The sequence below is a fragment of the Seriola lalandi genome, unplaced genomic scaffold (genome assembly GCF_002814215.2).
Source record: "Seriola lalandi dorsalis isolate HSWRI2012SDOR001 ecotype SW California unplaced genomic scaffold, Sedor1 jcf7180002054885, whole genome shotgun sequence".
Taxonomy (NCBI): domain Eukaryota; kingdom Metazoa; phylum Chordata; class Actinopteri; order Carangiformes; family Carangidae; genus Seriola; species Seriola lalandi.
Genome location: NW_019525437.1, coordinates 3,680,844 through 3,698,654, shown reverse-complemented (window position 1 = coordinate 3,698,654; position 17,811 = coordinate 3,680,844). Strand labels below are relative to the sequence as shown.

Sequence of the window (17,811 nt, the reverse complement as noted above, 5' to 3'; positions counted from 1 at the left end):
AAGTTTGGGGATCTGAGTCGGGATTCCTGAAAAAGCCAAGCTAAATATCCATGGAAACTGGCTGACAAGTCGCACTGGACACTGACAAATTTCACCTATGAGTGAAAATGTGCGACCACTTCTGCAACCTTGTCTTTTATCGCTCTTTATCATTTTCCATCCAGAGCAGCAGCAGCAGCAGCAGCAGCAGCAGAGAGCAGACTGGCTGTCAGCAATCTTTCCAGACAGCAGAATTCCAGGTAAGGGAAGAGTGAATGGCTTTACTGTGAACCATCTTGGAAAGGGACACCCAATTCCTCCCTAATATACGGAAACCTTTTAAAATAATGCTAATATTTCATGCTTCCTTTGTGTGAAAGTACCGTGGGCCTCTGCCAAACATCCAAACTCTGCGCTGATAGCCCGTTTCGTGTGTCAAGTGCCATAAATTCAGCCGGCGCAGCTCGACAAAGCTTGTTCGATGGATAAATCATGCTGCTCATAAAAGCCATTTGCTTCTTTATGTCTGTCTGGTGTTCAAACATTCACCTCAATCCATCATCGAGGCAAACTGCTGTCAGAACACTGAGGTCTCTCCTTACCTCGCGTTTCCCCTTATCGCTGGCTTCTACTGAGAGGAATCTAAGGAATCCTGGAGCTCGGTCTGCTCGCCAACACCCATCGCAACGGGGTGAAACACAGACACACGCTGCTTTTTAAAACACAAGACTAATTTCTGACACATAAATCGTAAATTGATCACAGATGCCGGCGCTAACTACTGCCACTGAGAATCAAACGTGGAATAAAACACAATAATTGACAATGATGTGTGAATCTGAGCTTCGGGATGACGTTTGCGCGATAATAAAGTCATAAACTGGCTCGCCGCCGACCGCCAGCGCTTCTCGTTTTAAGACCTATAGTACAGTATGGGAACTCCACCCAGTGAAATAGGCTGAGTTTTGCTGCCTCAGCACTTCTCCGTCCAAACAGCTGCGGTTCAGTTAGAGGTCTCGCTGCCTCGGCCCCGAGATGAAGCACCTCGGAGAGCCAGCAGTCCTAACCGGCCCCCCTGGCTTCCACCGCCGGCCTCTGACTGACACCGCTGCACTGCCAGAGACATAAAGCAGGATAATAATAGCTGCTCATTCCTCCCTGTCCCTACCGACCAGACCGGCCCCGCGTTATCCAAAACCATATTTAACTGAATGATAACTGACAAATGAAGGTGAATACCTCGGCCTCAGATCTGTGAATCCAGTTCAACATATTTAGTGGCTCGCTAGGCTTGGCAGGTCATTTACTCAGCCTGATGAATTTTGTGACATAAAAAGTAAAAGGAAAATTCCATTTTATTCATGACCATGAATGGTTGTGTCCGTCTTTCTTTCTTGGTTATGATGGACTTTCGGGGTAAAAACATCCAAAAAAATGTCCATTCAACTCGTCTATTATTTTGTAAAACAACTGAATGAGAACAAGCAGCATCACCACATGACGTGTCAGGCAGATTTAAAATCCGTAACCTAAAAATCAATAGCTGGAACTCTATCCAATGAATAATGCGAGGATGTTTGATGCTGTGTCTCAAATCCTTCAGTGCTCAGATACTCACATGTAGTACTCACTGACGTAGCGCAACAACTCCAACAGGGTAGTGTTGTGCCGTCGTGCACTCACTGGAAATGATGATCGCAACATGTGACCGTGATCGTCGCCCACCCGCCAGCTGCTTTGCTCGCTCGACTTCAAAATGAGCGTTTCACTCTCCCGTGTGTGCCAAGTGTCATGTGACATTGAAAATTAGGCTGCCGCCAGCGCAGACAACGTGTTCTCCTTCTCTGGTATCCATTTTCACAAGTTAGAAAATGTGCTGTCGGTCCCTCCCCTTCCGCTACGTAGTGTCATTTTGCACTCAATTTTCTGACCATTTTGAGTGAAACATCCAGAATCAGTGTGAACGCACTCAAAACAGTAAGTGTTAGTATGGAAGTAGGCAACTTGAGACACAGCATTAGTCAAACGCTCCTCTTCAACTTGCAAACTGGCAACACTGGACAAACGTTTGCCCAAATGTCTCTGCGTTAATGATGGATGTTTGGATTTCTGTTTAAAGGATTCAGCAACCAGCTATTACACTGGAGCTGATTCATTATTAAACTCAATGACATTGACCACAGACTATAACAGAACTGTAACGGTCTTATGTGCACACACCGCCGATGCAGATACAGAGGGTCAAAGTTGAACCGTGAAAAATGACTGCAAAGCGATGGATGTTTACGAGGGACAGATTGGGAGAATTTGAACTTTCACCTTTACATTTACATCTGGTAAAAACTAGGTTACATAATTGGGCTGAACTGAACTTCCTGAAAACAGTTTGTAAGCTCATATTATGAATCTCTGTGGTCTTTTTCAGTAGGTTGGACTGATGCTCTGGGTAAGAGATTTGCAACCTAGCCCTCTCTTCTTCATGGCTCTTGATAACTTTGTCAGCTCAAGTGCTAATCACACTACAGGACTTAGTACCAGAGCCTGGCCTGGTTTGGGACTATAGTGTGACCCTCTGAGACCAGCAGAATGAGCAGAAATACGGGTGAAAAAAGCTGAGAGAGTAACGCATCATTACACTTCCTTTCTACAGGTTTTCCCATCACTCATCTCCCCGTTTTTATTACAGTGAGGTTGGGAAATATGTTATTTTGCGACAAGACAGATCTGTTAAAGTTTATAGCCTGTGTTGTTCTGTTGACAAATGGTGCGTTGACAGATTCAAACCGGTGGCTCATCAGCTAATGAGCCTGCTCGCTGAATTTTAGGGGGGGGAAAGCCGGTGGGAAGCATCGTCTAGCACTGTCACAGTATCTCTATACTCAACCTGCTGGTTAAAATGTCAAAATAACCCAAAGGAGTAATCACCACAAGAATGAAAACAAGACCCACATTGTAAAAGAACTGAATTTTCCTTTAAGTAGTAGAATATAAAATAGCTGATGGGTTGAGGAGCCTCTTGCGCTTTGATGCCTAAAGAGAATTCCAACTTAATACTGGGAAACTCTGAAATAGCCACCATATTTCAGGCTTCATTAAGTAGCAGATATTACGCAGTTATGCTGTTAAAATCTTCTCTGGGGCACAGGGACAGAAATGTATGAGTTACTGCCTGCCAGGAGCCATTATGTCAGCAGCACACATGTCTGTGGGGCCATACCTGTTTTTCTCATTGTTAGGATGAAGAATTTTCTCCATAGCAGGACCTGACACTGTGGTTTCTGCAGCCTTACCGCCTCTCACTGGGTCCGTGCACGAGTTGTCGATCACCAGTGCTATTGTTTATTAGAAAGACAGGTAACGGTAAAAAGGTAAAAGCAGTGATTGGTGCGGATTTAAGGAGGGGTCAAGAAGAAAGGTTATGCAATAACTAAGACGTTTGAGTGCAGCTCTGACAGAGCGCGTCTCGTCCTTTTCCAATCAGAGAAACTGCAATACTCATTCTGTGTGTGGAGACAGCGCTACAAGGATCCTGGGAGTGGATTTATGAAGTCTGGACCGCCTGCATGGAGGGAAATAAAAACCCAACACCAGCTCTGCTTCCTCAGCGACGCCTGAGAACCAAGTGCCTCTGGTCTACTGCTACAAACTTCACCACACCGGCTCTAAAGGTGTCAGTATGCTTCAACCACAGAGCTTATCGTATGGGTCCAACAGCATCCGACAGCCCCTCTTCCAATACTGTATCGACATCAGAGCCGTCACGGCTGCAACCGTCAATTTTCCCTTTTCCAAAAACAAAAATGTCCACAAACATCTCTCTCAAGCTCTTTTCTGCATCCTTCACACCACTACTGTCGTCTTTCAGGTGCACAAACGAGTGCAACACTACTTTCTTTAAGTAAAGGTCTGCTGGGGTTTTCAGCCCCACCTTCCATCTTCCAGAACGGTTAGAAACACTTTTACCATCCAACGTAGTTGGACGACACCTTGTACAAAATAGTTCATCTAGGACGAGCCCTCACCTTAAAGTCCCTGGGTTTTTGAAAGGTTCACTACAATTAACACATATATATTACTATACATATCCCATTAATACTGCGCCAACCTGTTACTGTCCCACCTTTGCTTGTAGTAAGATTGAGCTGTAACATTAAAAACTGTTGTTTTTTTCTAAGGAAAGTAGGTAACTAAGACCAAAATGATTCCCTACTAGGTTGGTATTAAAAGAAAAGCTGAATGGTAACATTAAGCTTTGTTTTTCTGGAGTTAATCTAGACATTCAGTTTAGTGTATGTACAGAGGTGAAGGATGGGGGTTCACTGTGCTGCCCATTTGTTCAACCTGGCACCACCCATCAGGCTAACTAAATATATCACAGTGTTAAACTCTTGAACCCTCATTTCCCCCCTTGAATTTCCTTCTTAAGCTGCGATGAAGTCAGAAAAAATGTTATTTTCCACATTGTATGACAACATCACATATAAACGTATATATTATGTCTGAGCTTGTTGTTCCAACACTTCATTGAAAATACATGCTGCTTGCCCTGAGTGAATTATTTAAGCCGCCATGTTTTCATGGCTGCACCATAACGTCAGATGAAAATGTTCGTGCTGTCTTGTGATTTTGTACACACTTGTCACTTTATACATATTTTCCCACAGTTTCAGTCTGACATGTTTTATATCTCTCGAGTCCTCGGGTCCTTGACTGCAAGTTAAAATGAAGTTTTGTGGGTTTGAACAACAACATGAATTTGTAACAGTGGTCCCTGTTAGGCTTAAAGAAAATACGTGCTCAAAAAAAAACTCCCAGGTGATATACGGTGCATGTATTACCCTGATTTGTTGTTTGAATGTGTGTTTTTCTTGGTATTCTTTTAATTAAAGTTTAAAAACAGAAACCACTGACTGAAAATGAAATATGCTGCTCATCCTCAGTTCCAGACAGCATCTTCAACTTTTAACAAAAGCAACTCATCAAGCTAGTTTATTTTCAGTTAAAAAAGACAAAAATCATGTATCAAAAAATGTAGGTTAAAGGGTTTACAGTCTGCACAGCGACACCTTTTCCCCTTTGACCCTATCACGGGGTAAACAGAGGAAGAAACCCCAGGAAGAGCAACAGAGGAGGGGTCCCTCTTCCAAGACAAACAGACATCCAACACATGGCCTGTGTAAAGACAAGACCAAAATAACGATAGTAAAATTGCAATATGGAGGAAAAGGAATGACAATATTACGTAGGTACGTAATGTTGCAAGCATAATTTGGCAGATATATATATATATCATATATTTCGGTTACAATTTTCCAGCCCTTCCTGCAGCCACACTGACATATGACAACATGACAGCAGATGGGCATGAAAGTTTATAGAGTTGTTATTTTCCTTTGGTATAATTAGCAGCATGTGATGAGCTGAGACAATGAGAATAATGCTGCATTATATGCTGCTATTATTGATGTGCATATTTCTGTATTGGGTGCGTGGCGTACAGTTACAAATAAAGACGTGGTGTTACTTTATATTTAACATTTTATCACAACGTATGGATTTCCTAACTCCTTGTACGACATTGTGTCACGTGGGCTTGCGAACTACCAGGTGATGTTCGTATTTCTGCCTTTGTTCAGCTCAAGCGTGTGTGGGAGCAGTGAAAAGACGCCCTGTGAGACTCATGAGATCACTAACTGAAGTCGTGGAGGCAGGTCACAACACTTCATCACAAAGGCGGGAGGAATGCATTCAATATCACGTAGTGAGAATATCTAATTGTGTCGGAGTATCCCCGAGTGGAGACGTCCTTTACGTTCAATAAAGTTTGACAATGCAAAACGGTATTTAGCAGCTGCATCAGTCAGGTGTGTCTTTGTCATGTTGATGACCTCAGCAGGTGGGTTGACTCTGCTTGCCAACGGTAATAAAAGGTTACCACAACACCCGCCATCTTTATTTCCCCAGATCACTGGAGCCATTGTCTGAGCTCCTCATCCAACAACAACAGGACTGATGACGTATGAGAATATGCGCCCGGGTGCGTTTCTGCTGAATTCGTTACGCATATCTCACTACTGGAATGACAGCCATCCGAGGCAAGGAGGAAGTTTAGGATTGAGACTGTTGCACACGCACTCGCGCGCGGACGGGCAGTTGACAGATACCGAGGTGTGGTGTGTCAGGCAGGGCTATTTTTAGGGGGTTGATGTGGGAGCTTTTGATTCCTACCTGCAGTCTGGATACAAAAAAGAAAACAGGCAGAGCAACTGCCCTGTCAAAATCTCACAGGTGTGAATGCAACCAACATTTTGCCACGTATCATTTCATACCAGTTTCTGCTATGCAGCAAGAACTCTCTCATTTTTACATTTGGTCTGGGCTGTGTGTGTGTGTGTGTGTGTGTGTGTGTGTAGATATTTGAAAAGTTGCTGCCAATAAATAATGAACAATGGCAGCACTAACCAGCCAGAATGAGATCTGATGCAGCGGCAGGATGTTGCACAGGGTCAGAGCAAAGATAAGAGCAGGATTTATTTGATCAGTGTCTTTCCTCTCTTTGCATGAACACAAAGATAAATCTCGGCCTGGAATTACAAACTGTGTGTGTTTGTGTGTGTCTGTTTACGTGCACGCAGCAGCGCGCACACACTCAATACCGAACTCACACAGGCCCGTGCAGCAACGGTGGTATGTAGCACTCCTGCTTTTCACACTTGTTAGTGCGGCGCAAGAATAAACTTGCACATTTAAAAACTAAAAGACAATCATGTATCGACAGTACGTGACTAAACTGCAGGGAATGCTGGTACGTGACTCTAACAAAGCCTAATTTGCATCTGTACTTCTTGACACATGGGAACCTCAGATGGTGATCCCTTTCTGTCAATCAAAACGCACCACAGAGATAAACAGCCTCCCACTCATGCCACTCTGAACCGCAGTGATGTCAGAGTGATGATCGCGCAATTATGTTGTGCTCAAATTATTAGTAGATTAATTGACTGGTGGAAAGTCAAACAACAACAATTCTGACTCATCTTTGGAGTCATCAAGCCAAAATGTCAAACTGTTATGGATTCCAGCTTCTCATATTTTGAGACGTGCTGTTGTTCTCTGTTTTATATCATTTTAAATTCAATATCTTTGGGTTTTTTTGGACACTTGGACAAAACAAGAAATTTCAAGATGTGTTCTGGAAAATTACAATGTGCATTTCTTATTATTGTCAAACATTTCACTCTAAAATTGTCTGATTATTTAAAGCTCCATATTTTCTTCTTTTCCTGTGTTTTATTTGAAGTGTTGATTCAAAAGGAGATATATTTGTGGTTTTCTCTCTGGAGCACTGAGTCTCTCTTCTGATTGGCTGACTGTTTTCTGAGTGATCCAAACAAAAATATAGCAGATTTTAGGTAAACACTCAGAGAAACCAAATCCTGCCAGGTTTGGATGGTGGGTCCAGGTGGGCGGGGCTTGGAGTGCAGCTGAGAGCGGTGACTGCTTTGTCCTGACGGCTCATTTTAAGACTCTGTTACTGAGTACAGGCTGTGTGCACTTCTCTGTGGACTGAGCGCTTTGATACTTTCACAGTATTAATATAGACCCTAGACCTGCTTTATAATCAAACAACACATGGACATCTGTCTTTAGACTGTATGAGACATTTAAAAAAGTCTGTTAAAGTGGGAAAATCTCGCCTGGGAGTCACCGACACATTCTTGTTGCATCACTGTGATTGAGACAGAGACATAAGTACAAAAAGGCTCTGCTGAGAAAATGACAGAGGAAGAGTTATGCGAACACCGATGGGATGGAGAGAGATAAAGACAGATTGAGAGATGACTTCCCATTTATCACCGCTCTTCCTCCTCCTCCTCCTTGTCTGCATGAGAGGTTGCACAAAAAAAAAAAACCACAGAGCTGTCTCTCAACTTGCATCAGTTTGTACCCTCCAGCGACACATGAACTTGGAAGTATGAGAGCCGGGCTGCATTAGCATGGACACGCACAAGTGTGTACATGCACGCAGACACACACTGCACGACCACTGCACACACGCATTCGTGCACAATCGGCATGGTCCAAAACTAGGTCTGCATCAACAATCAGTGCTTCCAATGCTAACGGAGACATACTGGGATCTTCAATAAATTTCTCAGGTTGAAGTTTAAATGAGGCAAAGGAGAGAAAGCGCATTTAAAAACCCCCACATCAATTATCAATCACATGACACGTTGTTAGGTAACTCTCCAACGCACTGAACTTGCACTTTACCTTTATTTTTATAAATCTTGAGCCAAATCAAACCAGTACACTGGATATATTTCTGAATTCAAAATCAGAGCACTGACATCCAAACTTTTTGAATTATAACATATGTCAAAAACCTTCTAGTGTTTCAAATTTTTAAGGCAAAGCATTACAAACTCTGGGTGTGGAGTAAGAAAGGCATGGGTGTTCACCGGGTAGGAAAGTTGATGTATAGCAGAGGTTTTTAAACTGATTTGAGCAGCTTATCAACACAGAAAACGACAGCAGCAGCTCATTGAGGCAATTAAGGTAATTAACAACAAGAGCACTGCAGCTTAAAAATACAGGAGCTAAACCAAAAAGAATCATGATGAACAGCACATCGAGTTTAACTCGACTGGCTCAAGTGACTCACCGTGGCCTCCATGTTTGATTTGGAAAGAAGTTGTTAGCTAATGAAAGTATGTGTTTCAAGGAGAGGGGGAAGTGGTGGAGGGTTTTTAAGGTGAATCTGAAGGCAACCGAGGTCTCATTTCAAGTTGCACCACCACTAATCATAACTATTAGAGCATGATGCACATAAACACACCTTTGTGAAGGCTCAGGTGGAGGACGCTCACCTGAGCCAAACCTCAGTGTTGGCAGAAACCCACAGGCTGACAAGTGATTGACAGCTCTGCAGAGCTGATACAATGGAAACAAACAGCAGCCATGACAGTTGGTGCAGTTTGAAACTTACCTGCAACTCTGACAGCTTCATGCCACAAGCCTTTTGCTTTCACATAAATCTAGATTTTATTTTTTCCTTTTTAACCAACAAGTTGCCTATCCAGTAAACAGCTTCCACGAAAACACACTGCAGCCTCCGGGATGTCGTATCTCAAATAAACACAGACAAGTGCGCAAGTCGGCACAAAGACACACGCACACACACTTGCACCACATGTGGAGCACACCTGCATCTTTAACCCCCTCTCTGGTCGCTCACTCCTGTCCCAAGGGGCTAGGGAGATAAATGAGCTCATGTCAGACACACACACTGACAGGGATAATGATGAATTACATATATATTAGCACACAGCCCGAGGACACACTCCTCTCACGTACTGCCACACACTAACATTTTGCACACGGGACCCCACACGGATCCAAATTTTCTAGCACTTAAATAGCAAATATGATACTGCAAGAGTCTGAGTCAGCTGAATACTTAATGCACAAACACACACACACACATGCTCGATGACAGGTATTTCCACTTGAGGAGAGGCACAATGCTGAGCTGTGAGCTCTGTGTCAGTCACTTCCTGTCTGAAGGGGTCAGAGGTTAAACACTCTTCAGTCTCTTTAAGCCCGACTATAGAAATAAAGAGGTAGTGAGACAGAGCAGAGAAATCGGCCGCTCTAACTGAACCGTTTATCTGTTTGACTTTTAGCCTCTGTTCCCTCTGAGCTACACACATGCTCCATTAACAGAAACTGGAAGTAATTAAAAATGTGCCAATCACAAATATTTTCAATTTTTTGATCTTTTATCTGAGGACTTCTCTGTTTTATATCAATGTAAATGGAATATCTTTGGAAACAACTGACATCATCACCATGGGCTCCTGCACTATAATTTGACAAAATTTACAAAAGAAGAAGACAATTATTATCATTGAATATATTAACATGTGTAGAAAACCTACAACAAAATATTAAGTTTTCTCTGATTTACTGGCTTCTTGTTCATATCCACTTTTAATACTGATCCACATCACAATCTGTGAGACAAACTTCAGATTCAGGCCTGATTTGCAAACAAAGCCAGATCACCACATGAGATCACGAGGAAGTCATGTGGGGCAGGGTTGCCCGGGTTTGGATCATTTTGGTTGTGGCAGTAATTCATTTCCACGTGTAAACAGATCTGAAATCAGATCCTGTTTTCCAGTTTTCACCCTTCATATTTAATATTGAGATCGGTGCCATGCGTGAACAGGAGAATCAGGTCAGACTCAGTAAACCAGGCAGGTGTAAACAGAGATAAGTGTGTGTTTATGAACCACATCTTTCAGTTCTGACTGATTCTCTGAAGGACAAGGGACAAGTCAGTCCTCTGAGATCTTAGGGTCTTTTGTTTCATAACTGATGCTCATGTGGCCTGAATCATATGTTCAGCTACAGCACTGTTTTATAGTATTGTTCATACACATGCAGGACTTGTTATACATTCCTGCCAATAGTTTAACACTACTCCAGTGATGGACAGTTGGTGGTAATGTGCAGAGACACACAGCAATGCACCAGAAAATGCAGAGAAGAAGACGACCACAAGCAAGTAAACAAGGATGTAAACAACCCTGGGTTAGAACTTTTAACAACAATACCAGGTCAAAAAACGTATGTGTTTGCTTCTCTCCTCCTCTCTGTGCTCACAAATACAGTATTTTAACACGACTGACCACAATAAACACAATAAAGCTGTTCTAATTTACAACTCATTTACATGTCTGTTTCTGTTGTTAAACAACGGGGCTGTTTGAAAGTTTGAAATAGTCACTGAAATTCAGCCCAGCAGTCACTTACAAGCTGTTGATTTTATAATCACGACATCATGTGATAACATCACCGAACACATCAGTTACAGACAAAGACTGAGCTGTGATCTCAGCTGGATTTACTTATGAAGTGATCACTCAGAGAGAAAGTTAGAGGGCGGCGTGTGGTCAGCATGGAGAGGTGTGTCCATGGAAGGAAAGCTCAACCTCGCACTTGGGGAAATAATGGTGACTCTCCTCTTTGGAAAGTAGAGGAGCAGAGAGTAGAAACTTTATTTGGAAAGAGGTCACTTAAGGAGTCTGAAAAAGTTGGCAACACAACTCGTTTTGAAGAAACAACAACCAATGGGGAAACTCCAACACTGGACCAGCCAATCAATGTTGCAGTCCAGCCAAAAATCTACTTTGCAAATATTATATGAGGAAGGAAACACGTTCAACACATTTGTGTTGAAATCACACAATGGGTGTTGGTGAGTAAGACTTCATTGGAATTCCCTGCTCTGTAGTGACCCTCTTCCAATTAGTGAAACACAGAAGATCCCGCATTATGCGCAGCCTTCACCAGTACAATAGAAACTCTTTTATAGTGTAATGGAATACAATACAGTTCATCTGCCATGCAAAAATTTGCACAACAGTGAAGAAGAGTTTCTATTTTTCTGGTAACGCTTGTCCAAAGATAACTACAGTAACTGTTTCTGTGTTGACAGGTCACTGCTGGATCATTTAACAACTCTCTGGACTAGTTTTCAGTGTGGATTCAGGGTTAGGACTTTGAATGAATGAGCCAACACACACAGAAAATGCTGGCCCAGGTGTGTGACCAATGGTTCCATCACCTCAGCAGTCAGTCAGCAGGGCCTCCTTGCTAATCCTCCACCGTCACTCAACTGGATCTCAGCTCTAATCATGCCAGGCCAGAGCTCAGTAGAGGGGCGCTCCTGGCTTTAAACTGAGAACACTGACAGCTAATCTCGGCCACAACACCCCAGGGTAACCCTACACCCTCCATGGGGAGCAGCCACAATATCCCTGGGGCAGAGCGATGAGAGAAAGACCTCCCAAATGTCAAAGACACTTCACACCTCGAGAGAGATGGAGGGATAATACGCTGGATCATTTTTTGATTTGTTCTTGTCCACTCTTGTCCCCGTACAAGCCGATGAAAACTGACACAGATGGTCTTCTCTTGTGCAGCTTTTCACTCAGCAAATTTCCCTTTACTAGCACAGTTAGTGGATCCAGCTCACGCCCTCGCTATTACAGAAAAACCTTTCAAGGTCACTAGCCTGAATATGAGCACCCAATCAGCACCAACCGGCAGGATGCAGCCTACATTACTCTTAAAGAGGCTTGCTGGCCTGTTTCCAGCTGTTTAAAAGGATACAATAAGCAGCCCGCGGCTGTCAACTGGACCTGTTATGGCTGATAGGTGTATGGTCCCAAACACAATGACCGGCAATCAGATACATGCAGAGAAAGCATGTTATATTCATGTTAAGGTCAGGTATATAGAACAGGAAATATGTGCCGCACTGTGTTATGAATTGTATGGAACTATATAAATGACATATTATAGTCAAACAGCTTCAGTCTGAGGCTGTGTACTGTAGTTTGTTTGTACCATCTGCCAGAAACAAACTGAAACAAGTTAAAGCTCCATATAGTATAAAGGCAGATGTGCATGTGTAGTTTGATTATAAAGCAGGTCTAGGTTCTATATTAATACTGTGAAAGTATCAAAGCCTCAGTCCACAGAGAAATGCACACAGCCTGTATTCAGAAACTGAGATGTCACAACAAAGCAGCAACCACTATCAGCCATGCCCCAAGCCCCGCCCACCTGGACCCACCATCCAACCTTGCAGAAATTGGCTTACTTGAAATCTGCTATATTTTCATTTTATTTATATAGCTGTCAGGACTTCTGTAACTTTGTGATGTCACAACAAAGATCAATCACTCAGAACATTCAGTAAGAACATTCAGAGACTCAGAGCCTCCTCTCTTCTGATTGGCTCACTGACCTGTTGTTACTAGAGCTCCAGAGAGAAGCCTGAGAGAGGAGATGTAAAACTACACTGAGGTGGTTTTTGGTTCTTAAAACCACAAATATATCTTCTTATGGATCAACACTTCAAATTAAACACCGGAAAAACTTTTAACTTTTTGTTTGACTTTTGATTCTTATAAATCTCTAAAGTCAAACATACAAATAATAAGGTAAGTAAAGTTAGACAGCACATACATACGCACACAAACACAGGGAGAAACCTGACTTACCACTTCGGTGGGGCGGAAGTATTTTGGGTCCACCTTCACATGTACCACCCGTGTCTCCTGGCAGCGGCCGACCTCCTTCTCATCCTTTCCTTCCCACCTGGAAACAGACAAACCTTAAACAGGCGGGAACATTTTCCCACAGCTGTTCAAAGATTCAGCTGCACGTCGCTCCGTCTCCCCGGTGATTCCTCGTGCAGTTTGTTTCTTTAACGTCTCGTGCAGACAAAACATGTCACCTGCCCCCCTTTTTTTTCTTGATTCAACACAACAGGCATGTATGCACACACACCTTCACCAACAACAGAGAGGTGAATGAGATTGAGGGAGTGACAGAAGCTTTCTAATGAGTTTCCAAAATATATATCAGTTTTGAAATGTATGTGCCTTTGTTGACACTGTGTATGCAAAATAATACCAAAGAAGAAGAGTCGTCTTAATTCTCTTACATGCTGCACCAGGAATGAATTTGATTTATTGTTTATCTCTGTTCTATTCTTAGTATTTCTAGTCCTACAGGACCAAAGAATAGAGAAGAAAATGGAGAAACGTTAGGCTGTGACTGTCACTTCATTTATATATTAAGAAATTTAACATGTTCATATCATAAGCAGTTGATCAAAATTGAAATTTAGGACTTGGTCTGATGAGTAACTGGATTTCTGAAGTTTTTTTGCACCTTACTGCTGCTAGGAAATAACAATTTTTAAGCTCTGCTAATGTACGAGGAACATCTTTAAACGGGCTTATCTGCATAATTTTGTTTTATTAGACTGGTTTTAACTTTAAGAAGGCAGAACAAGATGCACATTTATCTCTTGGTATTAAACTCGTCCACGTTGTGACCTTTACGTGACATTCAGTTCAGATTTGAGCCGTATTGGAAGTGATACAGAAATGCTGCTGCTATGTCTGACCTGCTAAGACTGCTGTCATGACTTTTACAGAGACGTGACTCAAAGACTTTGTATGTGTGTATGTTTGTGCATGTGTGTGTGTACTCACACAATAGTCTTCCCCACACGTTTGAAGGCTTTCTCTACAAACTCCCTCACACTGTGCACCTCCCCTGTTGCTATGACGAAATCCTCTGGCTCCTCCTTTTGTAGCATCAGCCACATCGCCTGAAAGAGACACAGACACACACACAGACACAGACACACACACACACACACACACACAGACACACAGACACACACACAGAGAGAGAGGTTAAACGACTGAGAGATCATAAAGACAGTTTGGCGCTTCACACTGGATGCTGCCCAGCTCAATCCTGATAGACAGGAAGTGAACCTGTGACCTCTGAGGGGGGCATTCGCCTGTACCTCTGTCCTGACGTCACCGCCAGGGCTCATGGGACGCATACTGTGGGAAAGGAGGACGGAGCACTCCCACAGGCCCAATGTGCTGCTGGCACACACAAAATCACACACGTGGCCATGAATGCACACGCGCACACACACACACACACACACACACACACACACACACACACACACACACACACACAGACACGTAGATTTGCAGAAAACTAACACAGTCCAACAGCTTAATGGCAAAATTAAGGAGACGATAAAGTTGAAGAAATAAAACTATGACATCCTCCAACATCCTGACTTCAGTATTTCTAACTACACAGTGCAGGCAACTTTATTATTAGCCTATGTACCCCAGTGAAAGCTGATAGTCTGGGTCCCTTAATGGACCCAGCTCTATATTAAACAGCCAGCGAGGGCGTCTGTGCGTGGTCCCATAATATTTATGATGAACCAGAGCCAGCAGGTCAGAGATGCTGACCCCTGGCACATCCAGCCTGATTAGAAGAGACTCACCAGGGACGGACAGACAGGCAGACGGACGGACAGACCGAGAGAATAAAGCTAATGTCTGCATGTACTGAGGCATGACACGAGTGAAGAGGACAGAGACAGAACGTCCAAGAAGGACTATTGGCAATTTCTGCCTTGACAGAAGTCAGTCAGTATAAAAGCATATAGAACAGAATAGAATAGAATGGAAAAGAATAGAACAGAATAGAACAGAATAGAATAGACTGGAATAGAATGGAACAGAATGGAATAGAGTAGAATAGAACAGAATAGAATAGAATGGAATGGAAAGCCTTTATTGTCATTGCCTTTAACATACAATGAAATTAATTTCTACTGATTGTACTGATTGGTGCATGTAAGTTATAAAGAACATATTGCACACAATATATCACAGTTACAAAAAACAACCTAGTATAAAAAACAAATAAAAGGACAATAAATATAAAGTGCCAGTCTTCAGAGTGCATATGTTTACATTTAAAGTGTTATACAGGTTTGGGTATATTTGTGATTTTAACCATTGTGACCATAATCTATTTAAGTTCTTACAGCATCTGTACCTGGTCCAGATTGTTGGTATAAAAAAAACATGTATGCTGAAATCACAAACCTCCTTTATATCCAGCAGGTTTACGTTACCATGAACAGTCATGAAGGTCAAGATGTTTTGCTTCAGCATTTGTCTCTGAATTTCTCAATTAGTTTCTTAATCAGTCTACTGGTTTACACTAATAATCATGCAACACAACCTCAAGTAGAAATCTCACTGTTTTGTTATGAAAAAATAACACTTCCTTTAAATGCATCACAATTAAAGCTTTTCACAGACCAGTCAGCCATTGTTTGAAATACTGTAGGGAGAAATGGTAGAAGAAGAAATAGGTTAAGTGACCTGATTAGATGAAGAGTTAAAATGTCATGCTTACACAGTTTAAAAAGCTGTAAGCTCTCTCCAGCACAGCAGAGCTGTAATTCAGACAGGACCACGGGAAGGAGGAGAGTTGGCTTCCTCTGTCTATACTCAGGTGACTTCTACACTCTGAGGAGCACATCAGCCCACTTTATTTGCTCTACTTGGATTTGTGTTGAATGGAGTGTGTCTCTGTGTATGTGTGTGTGCGTGTGTGTGTGTGTGTGTGTGTGTGTGTGTTTGTGTGTGCAAGTGCTCCAGCCAGCCACATCAGTATGTTTTATGTGGTGAAGTTGGAGCTGGCTGTCTCACTCTGCACATTTAGCAGATCCTGTGTTCCCTCTGCAATAGTACTCATAGATGTGTCTTCTGCACACTCACACAGTCACACAGGAAAAAAAAAAAAAAGAACCAAAAACCCAAAATTCCCAGCAGCAGCTCCTGGAAGCTTCGAAGTTCATTACACCCGACAAAATAAAAGCACACGATGGAAAAACCTTTTTTATGACTTTTCTATTTCGTAGCATTTTGCCTGTTAGATTTACAGTAGATATTTCATTTGCATAAGCAGATTTCTTTGCCATATACTGGTGCTACAGGAAATGTCAGAGAGTGATCAAAATATTAGGATAAACACTATTAGATGAACCAAGGTGTTGGTCAAGATCAGTCAGTCAGACCAGAGAAAAGAAATGTCAAGAAAAATCAAAGAAAATGATCTTCTGGGGACCTTGAATATCCATATAATTTTTCGTGGAAATATAGCTGCAAATAGCACAGCAGATAAAATTTATTAACAGATAATATTTCAGGGAAATCTTTCAAATGTGGATAAAATTCTACAGGTGTGAAATCATATATTTTACCAATGTAGAAGGCGAAATATACCACATGAAATGAAAGCATACTTCCGGAAAAGTATTACTCACAAAAAGGGTTGCTAGCTTGCCTAGCGCTAGTGAGTTAGCCTGGCAAGCTAATGTTAGGACAAGTAAACAAGCAGACTGTTGACTCTTATAGAACTTTTGGTAGATCATTCATAATAAATGGTCTGTAAATCATTGTGTTTTATGAAGAATTTTTCACATTACACTTTAGAAATTGCACAAATAAATCTCTGAGGAAATATAAGAGTTGTGAAATTGACATCCTCATAGTCTAAAAACATTCTTTTGCAAAATCATTGAAATTCGTCTCATGGGTAAAATTCTGTGGTAAAATATGTGTTTCCTATGCCAGAGAGAGCGGCCATCTTGAAATTTTGAAATTTCAAGTGGCTTGTGGGATATTTCAAATGAATGGTCACAATTTTGCTGCTTGTACACAGTTGAAAGATTATTGCAGTTATCTGCTGCACTACAAAGTAAAGGTCCATCAGGAGTGTGTTGAATCTTCTCATAAGATTTTTTGTGTGTTGAAGCACAACTTGCTTATCTGTGAAAATGGCAACAGAGGAAAGGTCAGGTGGGGGTGGGGGGGTGGTGGTGGTCACCTAATTCACTTTTGGGGACCATACTGAATTTCATCTTGCTCTGGACAAAAATGTCAGTGAGAAAAACTGATGGATCAAGCGACGGATATTTTGTTCTGCTACAAAAAACTAATCAGCCCATCTCTTCTCAGAACAGGTTTGTTGTGACAAAGTTTTATATGAACTATTTTCTTTCTCAAACACACACACACACTCTCTCTCTCACACACACTAGCGGTGATGGAATGCTCCTCCTTAGGGAGGCGAGGCCGTCCTATCTCAGGATCGTTCAGGGTCACCTGACCGCTCAAGGCTGATGGCTCCCCTGAGCCTGACCTCTGACCTCTCACCCTCTGGCCCCTGATGAACAAACCAGACTCTCACACTGCTACACGAGCCCATATCGGCACCTCTACGCGTGACTGACAGTGGAACGAACCAATCGGAGCGTGTTCATTTTTCCACAAACAGAGCTTCATCAGAATCTGTGTCTCTGCATTTTGTTCTTGTTAAATTGACAAGGAAATTGAATTATCTCAC

At 42.3% G+C, this 17,811-nt stretch overlaps 1 protein-coding gene across 1 annotated transcript in view; it reads right to left on the bottom strand.

The window, feature by feature from the left end:
- The window catches only part of gmds (GDP-mannose 4,6-dehydratase), a 181,063-nt gene that overhangs the window by 25,238 nt on the left and 138,014 nt on the right, over window positions 1-17,811 (bottom strand). Inside the window, exons 8-9 of the mRNA XM_023428985.2 lie at window positions 14,061-14,179; window positions 13,059-13,155 (exon numbers count right to left, since the gene is read on the bottom strand). Of these exons, the coding sequence (XP_023284753.1) occupies window positions 13,059-13,155; window positions 14,061-14,179 (216 nt within the window). The remainder of the gene's footprint in view (window positions 1-13,058; window positions 13,156-14,060; window positions 14,180-17,811) is intronic.